The sequence below is a fragment of the Cherax quadricarinatus genome, chromosome 15 (genome assembly GCF_038502225.1).
Source record: "Cherax quadricarinatus isolate ZL_2023a chromosome 15, ASM3850222v1, whole genome shotgun sequence".
Lineage (NCBI taxonomy): Eukaryota > Metazoa > Arthropoda > Malacostraca > Decapoda > Parastacidae > Cherax > Cherax quadricarinatus.
In genome coordinates, this window is record NC_091306.1 from 22,473,467 (window position 1) to 22,493,665 (window position 20,199).

The window sequence follows — 20,199 nt, forward strand, 5'->3', positions numbered from 1 at the left end:
TTGATGTAAATATAGGTGAGAGTGGTACACCGCTGGTCGTAATAAACAATCTCAACTTCTCAAGGTCACACACTAGGCCCAGCTTCTGGAGTTACCAGTGTTTTAGCTTAATATGTTTATGTGTCAGTGCGAGTCTGCAGTCATTAAATTGGTGTATCAGAAATTAAACACTACAATCCAGTTGATCAAATAGTCTAAAACAATTTACACAATGTATAACTAGAAGTATAATGATTGCAAATTGTTACTATTACAATTTTAACTAGGCGCTAAACCCACTTGATGAGATGGCAAGGAATAACAAAAAAGGCACAATACCGTGACTGGAACGATACACATGGCAAGGAACATAGATGCTAACAGGCTGACTCATGCTTAACACAGTTTAAAGGTAACCGAATTACTCAAGAGAGAAAGTATTCATGAAACTGAACATTATGCAGCAGTAAGCTTGTTCACAGTAAAAATACAAAGCATAAGTTACACACTCACATCACAGATGAACACTGCAATTTGAAATATTACTGGGAATTTAGCAGTAAAGTTTCAGTCTGAACGAGAAAATGTATTAGAAAACACAACAATGATACTAGGACAAGCAACTTAATTATGTAACCGTATTTAATAGTTCAGTTACACTGAGCAGAGCATGTATTACACTGATTTATCAAATGTAAGGAGTCACTACACTGAAATACACTCTGAGCCTTTTAAAGTCTTAATACAGGCTTACAAATGACAATTAACTGTTGGGGAAAGCAGCACTTAACACTTCTAGCACAAGTATGATAGACGAATGTTCACTCTGTGTACAAGCAAATCACCACAAACTTACTATGTTTATAGGTGAACCTCTGGCATGTCCCACTTAAAAAGTCAGTACTGCAATGCTCATTAAATTGTTCATAACTAAGCCACTACAGGAAACACTGGTATGCCAGCAGCACTGTAGAATGTATACGTAGACATGCTTGGGGGACAAGACAGCTGTAACTGCAGGCTACCTTAGCTTGTTCTGGCTAGCTTTGAGTGCTGCTTTCAAGCCTGCTTGAATGTGCTTGCTAAGCCCGTGTCAACCACTTGGATATTAGCTTGTAGCAGGCAGGTAGACACACAGGAGAAACATTCGTAACTCATGCAGGATGGGAGATTCGTCCATATTTTTCAGGTAGGCAGAGGTGACTAGCTGTGTGGAACTCAGATATTCGAGTACCAGTGGAGCAGCAAAATACGTCTCTACACTGCACGTTGATAGAGGCGAACGGCTGAGTTTAAAGGCGGAGAGTTGCGGGATACAGGAGAATAGCAGGGGTAACTGAGCATGCACATTTGCCTCTCTTCACATAGTCAATATGAGCGAAAGTCTCAGGCAGGTGATGCAGTGCCTCGCTCAAGGTCACTGACTGAGGCAAACTTCTCAAGAGTTACCAAACACTGCAATACTCATGCAAATAGTTACTCACTCCAAACTTGCAGAACTTCTAGCACACTTGTCATGGAATGAAAGACGAATTTTCAGTGTGTGTGCACACCTCAACCACTCAGGCATTACTGCAAAAAGATACAAAACATCCAGGCCATGGGAAAACCTGGGTAGCCACAGCCACTCAAGAGGGGGAGGTTTTTTTTTAGTGCCAGGAAGGAAAAAAAACTGGCAGGAAATGGCAGAAATCGTGCGCCAAATCCAGTCATTTCTGGAGTGGAACCACAGTCGATGGCCTCCACTCCAAACCAACAGATAGATACTAGTGCCGAAAAAAAAAAAGTTCCCCCCAGTACCACCAATACCACCAGTCCAATGACATTCTTCTTCACAAATATACAGGGTCTAAAGTCAGCAACGAACAATAAAATACCTTTCAATCGTGGACTGCTTGCAGAGGCAAATGCAATGTTCGTGGCTTTCACAGAGACCCACATAAAGGATCACTTGGACAACGAAATATGGATCCCAGGTTACAACCTATACAGATGCAACAGAGTGAACAGGCAAAAGGGGAAGGGATTGGTCTGTATATCACAGAGTCACTTATTTGCGCAGAACTGCTTAATGCCTCAAATGATGTAATGGAAGTTTTAGCAGTAAAGATCGAGAACCAAAACCTAATCATTGTGGTAGTTTACAAGCCTCCGGATGCAACATCCCAGCAATTCTAGGAACAGTTGTTAAAAATTGACCACTGTCTGGAAAATCTTCCAGCTCCTGCCCCCAACATCTTGCTCTGGGGGATTTCAACTTGAGGCACCTAAAATGGAAGAATATAGCAAATAATGTTGTTGCAGTGATAACACAAGGAGGCAGCTCTGACGAGAACTCACACACACACGAGCTTTTAAATCTCTGCACAAAATTCAACTTAAACCAGCAAATAATAGAGCCTACTAGACTGGAGAATACACTAGACCTCATCTTCACTAACAATGATGATCTGATACGAAATGCCAGACATATCAAAAACAATATACTCAGATCACAACATAATCGAGGTTCAGACATGTATGCACGGAGCCCCAGACCGACAAAATGAGTTTAGACACGAGGGAGCCTTCACCAAATTCAACTTCAATAACAAGAACATAAAGTGGGACCAAGTAAACCAAGTATTGAACGATATAAGCTGGGAAGTTAGACTAAGCAACACAGACCCCAACTTATACCTAGAACAGATTAACTCGGTGGCACTCGATGTATGCTCAAGGCTTATTCCTTTAAGAAAAAGGAGGAGTAGATGTAAAAGAGAAAGAGACAGGCGCTCCCTTTACAGGCGATGGAAAAGAATAACAGAGCGGCTAAAAGAGGCCAGTATATCTTAAATGCGTAGGGAGTCACTGGTCAGAGAAATAGCAAACATTGAACTTAAGCTAAAGGAATCTTATAGGAGTCAGGAATCGCGGGAAGAACTAAAAGCCATAAATGAAATTGAAAGAAACCCAAAGTATTTCTTTTCTTATGCCAAATCAAAGTCGAGAACAACATCCAGTATTGGGCCCCTACTTAAACAAGATGGGTCCTACACAGATGACAGCAAGGAAATGAGTGAGCTACTCAAGTCCCAATATGACTCAGCTTTTAGCCAGCTGCTAACCAGACTGAGAGTCGAAGATCAAAATGAATTTTTTATGAGAGAGCCACAGAATCTGGTAAACACAAGCCTATCTGATGTTATCCTGACACCAAATGACTTCGAACAGGCGATAAATGACGTGCCCATGCACTCTGCCCCAGGGCCAGACTCATGGAACTCCGTGTTCATCAAGAACTGCAAGAAGCCCCTATCATGAGCTTTTACCATCCTATGCAGAGGGAGCATAAACACGGGGGTCGTCCCACAGTTACTAAAAACAACAGACATAGCCCCACTCCACAAAGGGGACAGTAAAGCAATAGCAAAGAACTACAGACCGATAGCACTAACATCCCATATCATAAAATCTTTGAAAGGGTCCTAAGAAGCAAGATCGACACCCATTTAGATACCCATCAATTACACAACCCAGGGCAACATGGGTTTAGAGCAGGTCGCTCCTGTCTGTCCCAACTACTGGATCACTACGACAAGTTCCTAGATGCACCAGAAGACAAAAAGAATGCAGATGTAATATATACAGACTTTGCAAAAGCCTTCGACAAGTGTGACCATGGCGTAATAGCGCACAAAATGCGTGCTAAAGGAATAACAGGAAAAGTTGGTAGTTGGATCTATAATTTCCTCACAAACAGAACACAAAGTGTAGTAGTCAACAAAGTAAAGTCTGTGGGGGCTACGGTAAAAAGCTCTGTTCCACAAGGCACAGTACTCACTCCCATCTTGTTTCTCATCCTCATATCCGACATAGACAAGGATGTCAGCCACAGCACCGTGTCTTCCTTTGCAGATGACACCCGAATCTGAATGACAGTGTCTTCCATTGCAGACACTGCAAGGCTCCAGGCAGACATCAACCAAATCTTTCAATGGGCTGCAGAAAACAATATGAAGTTCAATGATGAGAAATTTCAATTACTCCGATATGGTAAACATGAGGAAATTAAAACTTCATCTGTGGAAAATTACATTTATCTGAATGTATCCTTATGTACATAACAGTAAATGAACAGATAATTATTATTTATCAGTTAGACAAGTAGGAATTTGGGACACCTAGGTCGCAAAAAATGCCCCCCTTCGATACCTACCACTGTCATATCCACAAGTTGCTCTGGCCCTATTAATCATAAATGAAATATACATCACCAGGAATGCTGGTAAATATAAAAATTTGTGGACTGTATATTAAAAATAATAAATGATAATAGATACACATATATATTCATTTACACAAAAGGAGAATATATCTTAATCATAACACTCACCAATTTCACTGGAGATTAATGTGTCATGTACAGAACCCACCTCCCCCTTTTGCCTACATTTATGAAGAATTTATCCCTCCTCCCTTCTGCCATCCAATACCCTCGCTTCCTTCCCTACCCTGCAGCGCTGTATAGCCCTTGTGGCTTAACGCTTCTTTTTGATTATAATAATAATAATAATATGAAGAATTTACTGGCCAGAAATTAAACATAATTTAGACAGCTTATCTGAGGTTCCTGAAGTTGTCCTGTCCTGTTGCCTGATTCTCAAATTATGCAGGAATGCACATCCAACAATTTCGCCTCCTATTTGAGAGGTGTCAGCCCAATTTTAACCTCTAGAGCACAAAAAATTCTTCCCATTATTCACAACGTGTTATTCAATTCAAACAAAATGGCGACTGTCCTCTTTTTAAAAATACACTTTTATTAAATACAATATAGGGCATCTATTTACCTATAAATTACCGTATTTCCGGAAAATATACAGTATTTTCCACATCATCAGAGTACAAAACAAATTCCGACCACAAAACAGAGCGAAAAAGCAACGCCAAAGACCTGGGAGTGATCATGTCAGAGGATCTCACCTTCAAGGGCCATAACATTGTATCAATCGCATCTGCTAGAAAAATGACAGGATGGATAATGAGAACCTTCAAAACTAGAGATTCCAAGCCCATGATGACACTTTTCAGGTCGCTTGTTCTATCTAGGCTGGAATATTGCTGCACACTAACAGCATTTTCAAGACAGGTGAAATTGCTGACGTAGAAAATGTACAGAGAACCTTCACGGCGCGCATAACGGAGATAAAACACCTCAATTACTGGAAGCGCTTGAAGTTCCTTAACCTGTATTCCCTGGAACGCAGGCAGGAGAGATACATAATTATATACACCTGGAAAATCCTAGAGGGACTAGTACTGAAGTTGCACACGAAAATCACTCACAACGAAAGAAAAAGACTCGGCAGACGATGCAACATCCCCCCAATGAAAAGCAGGGGTGTCACTAGCACGTTAAGAGACAATACAATAAGTGTCAGGGGCCCGAGACTGTTCAACTGCCTCCCAGCATACATAAGGGGGATTACCAATAGACCCCTGGCTGTCTTCAAGCTGGCACTGGACAAGCACCTAAAGTCGGTACCTGACCAGCCGGGCTGTGGCTCGTACGTTGGATTGCGTGCAGCCAGCAGTAACAGCCTGGTTGATCAGGCTCTGATCCACCATGAGGCCTGGTCACAGACCGAGCCGCGGGGGCGTTGACCCCCGGAACTCTGTCCAGGTAAACTTCAGGTAGTAATGGTTGCAAGTTAATCTTTCAGTTCTTGCATTCTTATTTGTAATTATAGTGTTATATGCAATTATTTAAATGTCAGCACATCATACAGTATACACCAAGCAAGGTGTATACACCCCTCGGTGTATATACATTTAAGATTTATTTTAATTCCTAATTTATGGATGAAAGTGAGTTATTCTATTACTTGTGCAGCCTTGCATAATCTTCCTTTACTTGATAATACAGCAAAATATGGTTTAATCTTATCCAATTTACCTAAGATTAGTCTAAATTTTGTTAACTTTAATTCAGTGAGTTTGTGAGAAAATACAACTATGAATATAGCAAGTGGACACTGCTGGTCCGGAGTAGAAAACGAGAGTTGTAAGTTATTTAAAATGTTGAGTTTGATAGTTCATGTGCTGTGTTGATAAGAAAACTGAAACTAATAGAAAGAGGTCTGTATGTATTGGCCTCGACCAGAGACCCTCTTCGGCACATTCACTGAAGAGGGGTCTCTGACCGAGGTTGAAATATACAGATCTCGTTTTTGCCTATGTTTCAGTGTTGTGGTCTCTTACTTTTCATGGATGATCATATTGTTAAGACTCACGTCATGTAAATTTCCCTGACAAATATTATAACACCAGTACAAGTACTTGTTAATGTTTGCTAACAGAAGCCGAAGAGTGTGATGTGTCCTGTGATCGACGTGATCGACCAGGATACCCTCGACTACCGTGCTGCTGGAACTGTACTCAAAGGAGGTCAGTATCAGTTCCTTGTATCAAGAGCCCTTTTGGTGAGTGATATTACATATTTATGCCCAGGCCACTGCAATGGAGTCCACAATGGGAATCACAATAATGGACCTGTATGCAGGTGGTAATAAGAGTCCTTCTACAATTATGTTTTATCGACAAGGTTGAATATTGGTTCTTAATAAACCCCTAAAATAGGTTAAGGAAAGTGACAACTTAAAATATAAACATTACTTAAAATATAGTTTATTACACTAGGGGTATGTGTAGTATCTAAATGCATTAGTGAACAAAGCCCAGCGTTCTCCCTCACAACTCAAATACTTAAACAACAAGTGTGTTTTTATAAGTTACAGTGGTTGAGTGAATACTTTATACACTGTGGGAAACATACTGTATGGTACTTATATGCAATATACGTATAAGATAACACAATCCAAATAACTACGACACCTTAAATAAACTATCCAAAATAGATACAACGTTGTGCAACAGTGTTAACACCTTGACCAACGAAAGCAAACATGGAACAATTCAATTCAGTTCAATTCAATTCAAGTTTATTCTCTATAAGTGTTACAATGTGGGGTTCACAGGTTTTGGGTATTGCGTGGTTTACATGTTATAAAATACTAATTACAGAGGGGGCCACTAGGACACCTAGCATGGCTAGGCATTTCGGGCAGACTTAGATTAATTCTTAACATTAAATCCTTACAGATTATGGTATTAAGGCTAAGTGACTACATCATAATTTGTGAGTTTAGCAATGTGAATGCTTTTGTTTTGGCATAATACAAAGTGTCTATATTGGAGTATCATAGGCAAACTTATGACTAGTTAGGATTTATTATTTTAAGATTAAGATTAGTATTTCTGGGTTTATAGTCAGTGAGTGAGTGAGTGTAATTGTGAACCACCAGGTGGTTATCATGTAGTTAGTTGTCGGGGTGTATCATGGAGATAAGATGTTTTCTACTTGTAGTTTTGAAAGTGATGAATATGTCTGCAGTTCTAGAGTTTTAAGGTAGGGTGTTCCAGATTTTAGGTCCTTTGAAATACATTGAATTTTTGTAAAGGTTTAGTCGAAAACGGGGAATGTCATAGAGATGTTTGTGTCTGGTGTTATGCCTGTGGATCCTGTCACAACTATCAAGAAAGCATTTTAGGTCAAGGTCAATATTGGAATTTAAGGTCCTGTAGATATAGATTGCACAGTAGTAAGTGTGGATGTTCTGAAGAGGGAGTAAGTTTAGATCTATGAAGAGTGGGGGAGGGGGTGCAGCCAGGTATGGGATTTAGTGATTATTCTTACTGCGGCTTTTTGTTGGGTTATTATTGGCTTTAGGTGTGTTGCTGCAGTTGAACCCCAAGCACAGATAGCATAGGTGAGGTATGTATATATAAGTGAATGGTATAGTGTGAGAAGGGCAGTTTGCGGCACGTAGTATCGTATCTTGGAGAGGATCCCCACCGTTTTGGATACTTTTTTTGTTATGTGTTGGATATGGGTGCTGAAATTTAGGTTGTTGTCGAGGTATAGGCCAAGGAATTTGCCCTCATTATGTCTGGCAATTAGAGTGTTGTCGATCTTAATGTTAAGTTGTGCAACACCTGCTCTGCTACCAAACATAATATAGTAGGTTTTGCCAGTGTTAAGTGTAAGTTTATTGGCTGTCATCCAAGTCGATATTTTGAGCAGCTCCTCGTTAACAATGGTGTTGAGGGTGGCAAGATTAGGGTGGGAGATGACATAAGTCGTGTCTTCAGCAAAGAGAATGGGTTTCAGATGTTGGGATATGTTTGGAAGATCATTGATGTAAATGAGGAAGAGCAGGGGTCCAAGGACACTTCCCTGCGGAACTCCAGTATCAAGTGGCCGTATTGATGAGGCTGTGTCTTTAATGTTGACATACTGATACCTATTAGAAAGGTAGGATTTAAAATATGCAAGTGCATGGCCTCTTATACCATAGTGGTCAAGTTTGTGGAGCAGGATGCAGTGGTCTACTGTGTCAAACGCTTTTCTTAGGTCAATAAAAATTCCTAGCAGATATTCCTTATTTTCCAATGCTGTGTTAGTTTAAGTTAGTTTAATATGTTTATTATGCACCCCATACCCATCCTTACAGAGGTACATAATTGGTCCAGGGACTGGACTCCAAAGTTTTGATAGCTGAGCAAGTTACAGAGGTAATGAACTCACAATTTACAAAGGTAATGAACTCACAATTTACAAAGGTAATGAACTCACAATTTACAAAGGTAATGAACTCCAGGTAAGTCTGGTCACAATCATGACAAGTTACAAAGGTATTTACAGATTACAGAGGTACGTAATGGGTCCAGTGTAAAGGAGGTCTAGCATTTTTATAATTGCATCATTAGTGCTTTTATTTTTCCTGAATCCAAATTGGCAGGGGTTGAGTATGTTTTATGACGTTATAAATGAATATAGTCTCCTGTGCATGAGTTTCTCAAAGATTTTGGATAGCAATGGTAAGTTTGATATTGGTCTATAGTTGTTTATGTCTGTAGGGTCACCACCTTTATGTACTGGTGTAACCCTTGCTGTCTTGAGTAGTGTCGGGAAAGTGCTAGTTTCTAGTGACTTGTTAAAAAGTAGTGTAATAGCATGCGAAAGGACATGGGCCGCTCACTTGTACAATAAAGGTGGGACGTGAGACAGATTCCCTGAATTATTTTTATGATGGCAGTGACTTCCGTGGGCTCAGATGGTACAAGATAGAAGGAATTTGGGAAATTCCCATCCAGGTAGTCCCCGGCATGGTCATTGGTACATGGGATTTTACTGGCGGGATTAGATCCTATGTTTGTGAAGAAGTCGTTTATCTTGTAGCTATATCAATGGGATGCAGTGGTGTTTCATGAGGTTTAGTTAGAACAATATTCTTGTTTGTTTTTTTTCAGTTTGTGGGTCCCCAGAATCTGGGAAAGTGTTTTCCAGGTTTTTTTTATATCTCCTCTTGTGTCAGTGAATCTGCTGGAGTAGTACAGTTGTTTGGCTTTCTTTATTAATTCTTTGAGAACTGTTGAATATTAATTAAGAATATCTTTGTGTATTAAGCCCTGTCTATATTGCTTTTCATATTGGTGTTTCTTATCAATGGATTTCAGAATGCTGCTGGTTAGCCATGGGCAACCAAGCCGTTTATTCGTGATCTGTTTAGTTTTTATAGGACAATGTTTGTTGTATAGTCCAAGTATTTTGTTAAGAAAAATGTCTGTCCAATCGTCAATACCATTGGCATTGTTAGGTAAGACACATATGCAACAGTTAGGTATCTTTATTTCGAAACGTTTCGCCCACACAGTAGGCTTCTTCAGTTGAGTGCAGAAAAGTTGATAGATGCAGAAGATACTTGAAGATGATGTAATCAGTCCATCACCCTTAAAGTTTTGAGGTGGTCAGTCCCTCAGTCTGGAGAAGAGTATTGTTCCATAGTCTGAAACAATATTGTTCCATAGTCTGAAACAATATTGTTTCAGACTATGGAACAATACTCTTCTCCAGACTGAGGGACTGACCACCTCAAAACTTTAAGGGTGATGGACTGATTACATCGTCTTCAAGTATCTTCTGCTTCTATCAACTTTTCTGTACTCGACTGAGGAAGCCTACTGTGTAGGCGAAACGTTTCGAAATAAAGATACCTAACTGTTGCATATGTCTTACCTAACAACCTGTCGGTATTTTATACCATTTTAATGTTCACCATTGGCATTGGAGAATTCTGTAGGCCAGTCAACAGTCTCTAGGTCTGCTGTGAAATTCCTTATTGAGGCCTCGTCATGGAGTCTAAATGAAACTTTGTTGTATTCGAGTGGTGGCTTACTTATGTTTGGTAAGAGGACCATCAAACCCAGCAAAGTGGACACAGAGGTTCTAAAACTAAAGCAAAGTCTTCGTGGAAAATTGCATTTATCTGAATGTATCATTATGTACATAACAGTAAATGAACACAGATAATTATTATTTATCAGCTAGACAAGTAGGAATTTGGGACACCTAGGTCGCAAAAAATGTCCTCCTTCGAAACCTACCACTGTCATATCCACAAGTTGCTCTGGACCTATTAATTATAAATTAAATATACATACACCAGGAATTCTGGTAAATATATAAATTTGTGGACTGTATATTAAAATTAAAAAGAGGATTATATATACACACATTTACATAACAGAAAATTACTCAGATATGGTAAACACGAGGAAATTAAATCTTCATCAGAGTATAAAACAAATTCTGGCCACAAAATAGAGCGAAACACCAACGTCAAAGACCTGGGAGTGATCATGTCGGAGGATCTCACCTTCAAGGACCATAACATTGTATCAATCGCATCTGCTAGAAAAATGACAGGATGGATAATGAGAACCTTCAAAACTAGGGAGGCCAAGCCCATGATGACACTCTTCAGGTCACTTGTTCTATCTAGGCTGGAATATTGCTGCACACTAACAGCACCTTTCAAGGGAGGTGAAATTGCTGACCTAGAAAATGTACAGAGAACCTTCACGGCGCGCATAACGGAGATAAAACACCTCAATTACTGGGAGTGCTTGAGGTTACTAAACCTGTATTCCCTGGAATGCAGGTGGGAGAGATACATGATTATATACACCTGGAAAATCCTAGAGGGACTAGTACCGAACTTGCACACGAAAATCACTCACTACGAAAGCAAAAGACTTGGCAGACGATGCAACATCCCCCCAATGAAAAGCAGGGGTGTCACTAGCACGTTAAGAGACCATACAATAAGTGTCAGGGGCCCGAGACTGTTCAACTGCCTCCCAGCATACATAAGGGGGATTGCCAACAGACCCCTGGCAGTCTTCAAGCTGGCACTGGACAACCACCTAAAGTTGGTTCCTGACCAGCCGGGCTGTGGCTTGTACGTTGGTTTGCATGCAGCCAGCAGCAACAGCCTGGTTGATCAGGCTCTGATCCACCAGGAGGCCTGGCCACAGACCGTTCCGCGGGGGCGTTTACCCCCGGAACTCTCTCCAGGTAAACTCCAGGTAAGGAGAATATCTTAATATCACTCACCAATTTGACTGGAGATCAAGGTGTATCATACTCAGAAAGCCTCTGTCTATACATGAAAATAACAACTGGCCAGAGTTATAACATAACAGACTTATCTGAGGTTCTTGCAGCTGTCTTGTCCAGTCGCCTGATATCTCAAGTTATGCAGGACTGCACATCCAACATTTTCGTCTCCTATTTGAGAGATGTCAGCCCAATTTTAGCCTCTAGAGCACGAAAAATTCTTCCCATTGTACACAACGTTTGTAACTCCAATTCAAACAAAATGGCGACTCCCTTCTGTGCAGATGCAGGCTTTCCGTTTTCTATGACATAAATATTATTAAATACAGCATGGCCATCTATTTACATATAACTACTGTATTTCTGGAAAATGTATACAGTATTTTCCACACTGCAGCCGGGCGGAGTTCATTGCTAAATGACTCAAATTACTCCTTCCTTTAGGAGACGATTCCAGCCGGTTCTGGCTTGAGTGGCTGTTCTCCTAGTAGGTCTTACTACGATTTCATTTTCCGGCATCACTTGGTCAGCGTTATCTTCCATATCACTCGTGTCACTTTCCCACAGATTTTCATTTATGTTTGATTGAACACCTAATTCCAAGGGAATCAATTTATTAATTGTGCATAAACTTTCCTGGCCACAACACAACACTTTGACATTCCTGACAACACCTTGTACATCTGGGTACAATGTCAATACTTTGCCCAGAGGCCACAATGTTCGATGTTGTTCAGTATCAATCAACACAATGTAACCTGGTTGAATGGTCTGCCAATTTACTGCCTCGGTCGCACCATAAAAGTGTTCACGTAGTGTAAGAAGATATTCCCTATGCCACACATTAGACCAATGATCAAGTACTTTATTTAACATTTTAAATTTATCACACAATACTGCTGCATCATTGTAATCTTCATTACTTTCTTCCGGATTATCTCTATAGACAGGGGCAGCTTCCAATTTCCTTCCACATATTAGGTGAGAAGGTGTTAATACATCTGCATCAGGTGTATCACTCATGTACGAGAGAGGCCTATTATTTATACGATTTTCTGCCTCCACTAACACTGCACGGAATTCTTCCAAATTAATTCTCTTCCGGTGTAGTACTTTACAGAGACACCTCTTCATCGCGCCTATCAGTCTTTCATACAGCCTCCCCTGCCAAGGGGCTCTAGGAGTAATAAATTTCCAGGTACACCCTTGCTGGGTTAACAGAGATTGAACATCGTTACTATTATTTAATTCTATCAAGTGTAGAGCACCTGCTACAAAATTTGTGGCATTATCCGAAATCATCAACCTCGGACAGGATCTCCTAGCTGCAAATTTTCAAAACAGCTGTAGAAAGTGTTCTGCAGACAAGTCCTGTGCCACTTCTAAATGAACTGCCCTAGTAGCAGTACAGGTGAACAAACAAACATACACTTTCAGTGGAACACCATCTGAAGTACCTGTTAAAATTATTGGATCACTATAGTCTACACCTGTTACATCAAATGGTTTCACTAATTGTACATGCTCCTTTGGCAATGGTGGAGGACCTGGGTACATATAGGATCTGGCATCCACACGGTGACATATTACACAAGATTTAATCACCCTTTTTACACTTTGCCGTCCTTGTGGAATCCAGAAAGTTTCCCTAATACAATTTAAGGTATCTTGTACCCCACCATGCATTACATTTTTATGGGCATTTAGAACAATCAAATTTGTTAGATGATGAGTTTTGGGCAGTAAGATAGGGTGTTTAGCATAATCACCCAATTCAGCATTTTGTAACCTACCTCTGCACCTAATTATATTGTTCTCTAAATACAGCCCCAATTTCTCTATTATGGAACCTTTCATAATTTTTCTTTCCATCATCAATTTAATCTCATTTCCATAGATTTCCTCCTGTACCCTCTTTATCCAATATTCAAGAGGATGTGAAAACTTAAATGAAATATTCATCTTATTTAGAAATTTAAACACCAACTTAGTTACATTGATTAGTTTGGGTAAAGAAGAATACCTATTTATATCAATGGCTAAGGAAGGACAAACAATTGGAGTGGTGGTCACAGTAATTTCAATAGGAGTAATATACGCCTTTTGTACAGGCCAATTAGCTTTATTTACCAACCAACTCGGTCCATTAAACCATGATACAGCATTTACAAATTTAGCATAAGATAAACCTTGAGACAAGAAATCAGCTGGATTCTCCTCACCTGGTATATGATTAAATGTTAACATATGCTGACCCAAACTATTATACTTCTCTTGCATCTGATTAATTTCAGTGACTGTTTTGTACGTACACAATTTTACTGTTTCCATTACGAATCCATTGTAAGGATACCTCATTATCAGACCAAATTACAGTGTCACTAATATTTATCTCACGCAACTTATTTCTTATATAATTAGCTAATTTGACACCTACATAAATGGCTGTTAATTCCAACTGAGGCAAGGTACGTGATTTAATTGGAGACACTTTAGCCTTAGACATAACAAGAGAAATAACACTATTACATTGAAGGTAAGCAACTGCTCCATATGCCAATTTTGAAGCATCACAAAAAATGTGGAGTACATTTTTCCCATTTGGATTGGCCACCTGGCGTGGGAACTCCAACATTGGAATTTTTTCATAATCACCAATTAATTCATCCCACCTGTTAATGAATTCCTCAGGTAGAATTTCATCCCTAGCACATTCAAGTTCCCATGCTTCCTGAATTAATAATTTCCCTCTTATAGTAAGGGGTGACACTAAACCTAGTGGATCAAAACATTTGGAAACTTCAGCAAGCAAGACTCTCTTAGTTAATTTATTGGGCATACTATAATTATTAGGTTTTAACATTAACAAATCTCTCTCAGTATCCCAAGTTAATCCCAATACATTACTACATTTTGGCACTTCATCTCCAGGGTAATCTTTACTTATTTTGTTCTTTAATTTGGACGAATTACTATTCCATTCCCTCAGAGGCATATTTTCACTTTGCATTATTTCATTAGCCTCTCCATAAGTCATTAACAGTTCCTCTTCAGTTGACATCACACCCAGGAAATTGTCCACATAAAATTGTTTGCTCATTACTTTACTCAATGGACTTCCCGTACGTTTAAGGTGTGTATTTTTTGTCGCTTGAAGTAGGAATTGACTGGATGTAGCACCAAATAATACGCTCCTAAAGGGAAAGGTTTTCAGAGGGCTAAGTGGGTCACTAGGATTCTCAGGCCATAAGAAGCGGGTACAATCCCGGTCAGCCTCTTGTAAACCCACTCTTAGAAAAGCTTTACTTATGTCAGCCGTAAAGGCATAATGCTTCACTCTGAAATTTAATAAGATATCTCCTAATTTTTCCGTCAACGACGGACCTGTCATCAAACAGTCATTTAAACTAGGTACATTTTTGTTACTCCTGGCACTACAATTAAACATAATCCTCAAAGGAGTGGTCTTAGAATCCTTCTTCACTCCGTGATGTGGCAAATAGTGACCATAAATTTTGGCTTGCTCAGGAGGTGCCTTGAGTCTGTAATCTCGGATTGCACAAGCTATCCTCAACAAACCGCCCATGGAACAGCCCCCTAAGTAGTTCATAGTACTCCAATGTGGTGATGTAGCCACGAATACTCGCCGGGCACTTGCTATGAGTAACATTAATGTTTCCACCATAAACACATTAACTATCAAAGACCTCACTACGAAACGCAGCCCCACATCTCTAACTTCTACAGCAGGCGTCTACACTATCCCCTGTGGGTTCTGTCCCAAAAAATATGTAGGCGAGACAGGCAGAGATCTTGCAGTCCGCCTGAATGAGCATCGAAATGCCTCTAACAGAGACGATGTAAGGTACGCCTGTGTCCTCCACAGAGACTCCACGGGGCATTTGATGAACTGGAATGAGGCACAACTCGTTCTCACTGAACCAGACCTCAGACGCCGGCGGTGCCTAGAAGCCTCATTAATCGCCGTCACCGACACTATAGAACGCAACACTGGAAACTACAAAATTTCAAAAACATTGGCATACATGATACTTAAGCACCACCAACCCAACAACACAGGAGTCACGTGATTTCATCGTCTAACCGTCCACATCACATGACATTCCTCAGGTCGCGTGCGTCACTCACACCTCACTCTCCGTCTATATATATATATATACATAATGTATTTCTCCCTCTGTATGTTAGAAGTGATCAAGGTCCCAGGACCGAAACGTTTTCTAACAAATATGTCATAGTGTTTGCTTACGTGTCTTTCTAAACCAACTTGTCGGTATTTATTACCAAGGTTTATACCACATATAACTACTGTATTTCTGGAAAATATATACAGTATTTTCCACAGTCTTAGTTACAATGCTAGGCAGTATAATTCCCTGTGTCCTGACTATGGCAGTGCACAGATGGAGAGAAAGGCATCATAGCAGGAATATACTGCAACCATCCACAAGAGAGACATACCGACCCTACATAAAATCCTTGTGAGATAAAACCCACAAGAGCACCAATACGCAATTTAACTCTCCACCAGAGATGTGTAAGAATATACAAAACCACATAAGAGCACACTTAAAGAAGTGAAGAATCAGCCCGAACATAATGCTGTCAATTTCAACAATGATAGGCCTATTTAATAGAAAATTATCTGAGTGTTTGTAGGTCACTTTCTAGTCATATCAGAGTACCAAGGATACTGCTCCTCCCATCTACTGAGGTAAAGTAATTAATTATTTTCCAAGTACTTTATTCATTCAGGAGTTCCAGAGGCTGCTTGAACTTGATGCATCCGACTCCAAAATCTTGCTTCCACTTTGCTCTCCCAATATGCCTGTTTGAGCCTTCAGCGGCTCAGCTTGTTCCTCCAAACTATCCCACTCAGCCTTCCCACCCATCCCTCCCACTCATTTATATGTTCCATCAGGTAAAACACATATGCAACAGTTAGGCATATTTATTTCGAAACGTTTCGCCTACACAGTAGGCTTCTTCAGTCGAGTACAGAAAAGTTGATAGAAGCAGAAGAGACGTGAAGACGATGTAATCAGTCCATTCGAAATTAAGATACCTAACTGTTGCATATGAATATTAAGATGGTATAAAATACCTAAGATGGTATTTAATACCATCTTAATACTCATATGTTCCATCCTATCCCTCTAACCCAGCCATCCCTCCACTCCTTCAGCAGTCCGGAAAAATCATCTCTTTAACCCATTCATGCCTAAAACTGCTCCATCCAGTTCTACCCTTCAGTTAACGTGCTATGATGTTGTTAAAGGGCTCTTGATCAGTGGTGTCGTAACGAGGGGGGGGGCCGCCCCGGGTGACACCATTTAGGGGTGACATCATAGAACCTCTAAAGAAGGTGACACTAATGCACAAAACAGTACTGCAGCATCGTAAGATAAAGTACAAATAAGCATATATAGGGAAAATCATTGATTTTGATGATATGATAGATGATTTTGCAGGACTGAAGGCAAGGAAATGTAAGATCAGATTCACTCAGATGTTATCTGTACTCAAGGTCATATCAGAACTAGTGTTTCTCTGATATGCAATGTTTTTCTTTATTTTTCAAGCTTTTTTTTTTTGCATTCTTGAAGATGAATAAATGTAGGATCTATTGCCCGTGCTCAAAGTGGTATTTTTATTTATTTATTTATTTTTTATTTGGACATAATACATAGTTGTACAAAGAAATATAGTGATTGGGTGTACATGCCAAAAGCCCCTTGTATGCAGAGCATTGTGTTACTACGATTATTTATTTTATCATTAATAAAGTTGAGAAGTATTCTCCTGCTCGGTTTATGGCCCTTAAATGTTTTCATTGCTAAACATTAGTCATGCAGTCCCCTCAAGGAAGGTTCCTTGATGTTGGTGAGAGGCTCTTGATTTAGGGAATTGGATCTGTGCTCCAGTTCCCCGAATTAAGCGTGAATTCCTTCCACATCCTTCCCCCAGGCGCTGTATAATTCTCCGGGTTTAGCGCTTCCCCCTTGATTATAATAATAATAGTCATGCACTAGTGATGTAACTGGAGTTTACTCCCCCTATCCCCCTCTCCTTGGATTTCATGGGGGTGACATTAAAGATGCCGCCCCGGCTGACACCAACTCTAGCGACGCCACTCCTCTTGATCCAAGGAACTGAAGCTACCTAACCCTGCCTTACGGTCCTAAAGGTTTAGCGTTTCTCCATGAATAAAAATAATAACTAATAATTCATCCCATTCACCCATGTTGTGGAAAATACTGTATATATTTTCCAGAAATACAGTAGTTATATGTAAATAGATGGCCATACTGTATTTAATAATATTTATGTCATAGAAAACGGAAAGTCTGCGTCTGGGCAGAAGGACAGTCGCCATTGTTTTTTTAATGTGTTACAAGCACGTTAATGTGAGGTGTATAATTTTCGTGCTCTAGAGGTAAAATTGGGTTGACACCTCTCAAATAGGAGGCGAAATTGTTGGATGTGCATTCCTGCATAACTTGAGATATCAGGCGACTGGACAAGACAGCTCCAGGAACCCCAGCTAAGTCATGTCCAGGGCCGGATTAAGAAGTCTCCGGGCACTAGGCTATTCAGATTGGCGAGGCCCCTTTGAGTTACGGGTAAGCTATTTAGATTAAATTTAATAGGGAAAGTACATCAAGACAACCAAAACCATTTACCAACAGCCATTATAACTATCTTGTTAAATCATGCATTTTAAAGAGAATAAACTCAAGGCAGCATAGTATTAGGCTATTAAAGTAGTGACATCATGTACCTATTATATTGAGCATAACCACTACAGCACTATTATTCCCTTTATAAATCACTGACCATTATTGTTATCACTGCATCATGAATAAGACTATCAAATCATATAAACTCAAGAAAGTAAAGAATTGTTTATATTCACAGGCACTTCTTAAATAAACTTTTTTCTGGATTTCATATTGGCAAAATCATCAATTATATTCTGAAAATCAATATTTCTTGTTAGATCAGACTCAATGGTCAAAGATAGATTTTGCCACCGAAGTGGCTAGTTTATTGTGCACCCCATATCCATCCTGTGGACGGTAGCGCGAGAGCATATGGATACACAAAAGGCCCAGGAACTAGGCCCCAAAGGGTTAACAGGAATACATATGGATTTGTATCTACATATCTATAGTTCACTTATCTGTTACAAGCAAATTTAGGAAATTTGCTTAGTATATCTGGTATCTTATTTTCATTAATAAGATATCTTGACATGTCACATAGGTTATTATACTGTCTGTCTCTGTATTCTTCAATAAGTGGACATTTAAGCACATAGTGTTCAAGACAGTGACCATATGCCTGATCACATAATTTACATTTAGTTTGATCATCATCTGTGTGTCTCCCAAACTGCCAGAAGTGCTTGTAACCAAGCCTGAGCCTGGCCACTACAACATCAGTCAGTCTGTTCACATTGCAAGTTGCTCCATAAACATACTTATCTACGTTCATGTTTTCATAGTGGGTTATAGATCTACTCAGGCTTCTAACTGCATTCCTATAACAATCATTTTCATTATTTACTTCTCTCCTAATATTATTCCTAATGCTAGACACAGTTATACCAAAGTTATATTCTACATTCTCCTTCTGGGTACTCTTCTTGGCTAACATATCAACTTTATCATGAAGGAGTAATCCAATGTGTGATGGGATCCATAGCAATTGTACATTAATCCCTTTGTCCCTAATTTTTGAGTATCTATACCTGGCTTCTCCAATGAGCATGTTGTTGGAGTCAACAAGGCTAGGTTACACAATTTGTCTTGGCTCATTGTTGAACGGAGCTGGTTTTCACTCTTTTCAAAACAGAAAATGAACGTTCTCCTTCACAGTTAGTAGCTGGAAGTGTTAGGTAAAGGCGATACACTATGTCAACATTAGGGAAGGTTTCTGAGATACCTGCATTTCTTAAATGTTTCAAAGCAGCTGAGGGCGCACATTTTTTAGGTGGAGCTTTAATCTGATTCATATACCCAGAAAAATGAACTATTTCTTCAACAAATGTGTCCTGAACATCTGCTGAAAGGTGTTGTTGCAAATTTAATGCAGCTTCTCTCAATTCTGCATCTGGCATAGTAGTAATTTTGAGCAGAAATCCAAACTTGTCATTGAGATTCTGGTAATTAGTGAATCCAGAATGACGAAGTATGTAGCTGTCTTACATTTCTGCCTTGGTATCAACACAATTTCATTGTCTGGCTCTTCAAAATTGCGTTTCCTCTTCCTTGACCGCTGAGTTAAGAACGATAATAAATTTGTTGAGTTAGGCATAAGAATTAACAACTGGGCATCTACACTGCAAACTGAATTGTTTGCAATCCTAATGGCGCTAAAGCTAACCTATGACACTGAGCTTGACTCTATCATCATTACTGATTCTATGTCATCATTGAAGGCTCTTGGCTCATATAATGACTCCAACAACATGCTCATTGGGGAAGCCAGGTATAGATACTCAAAAATTAGGGACAAAGGAATTAATGTACAATTGCTATGGATCCCATCACACATTGGATTACTCCTTCATGATAAAGTTAATATGTTAGCCAAGAAGAGTATCCAGAAGGAGAATGTAGAATATAACTTTGGTATACTGTGTCTAGCATTAGGAATAATATTAGGAGAGAAGTAAATAATGAAAATGATTG

General features: G+C 39.6%; 1 protein-coding gene across 1 annotated transcript in view; it reads left to right on the forward strand.

The window, feature by feature from the left end:
• The window catches only part of LOC128691982 (polypeptide N-acetylgalactosaminyltransferase 14), a 194,903-nt gene that overhangs the window by 81,583 nt on the left and 93,121 nt on the right, over positions 1-20,199 (forward strand). The window contains exon 10 of the mRNA XM_070085357.1: positions 6,321-6,408. Within this exon, the coding sequence (XP_069941458.1) occupies positions 6,321-6,408 (88 nt within the window). The remainder of the gene's footprint in view (positions 1-6,320; positions 6,409-20,199) is intronic.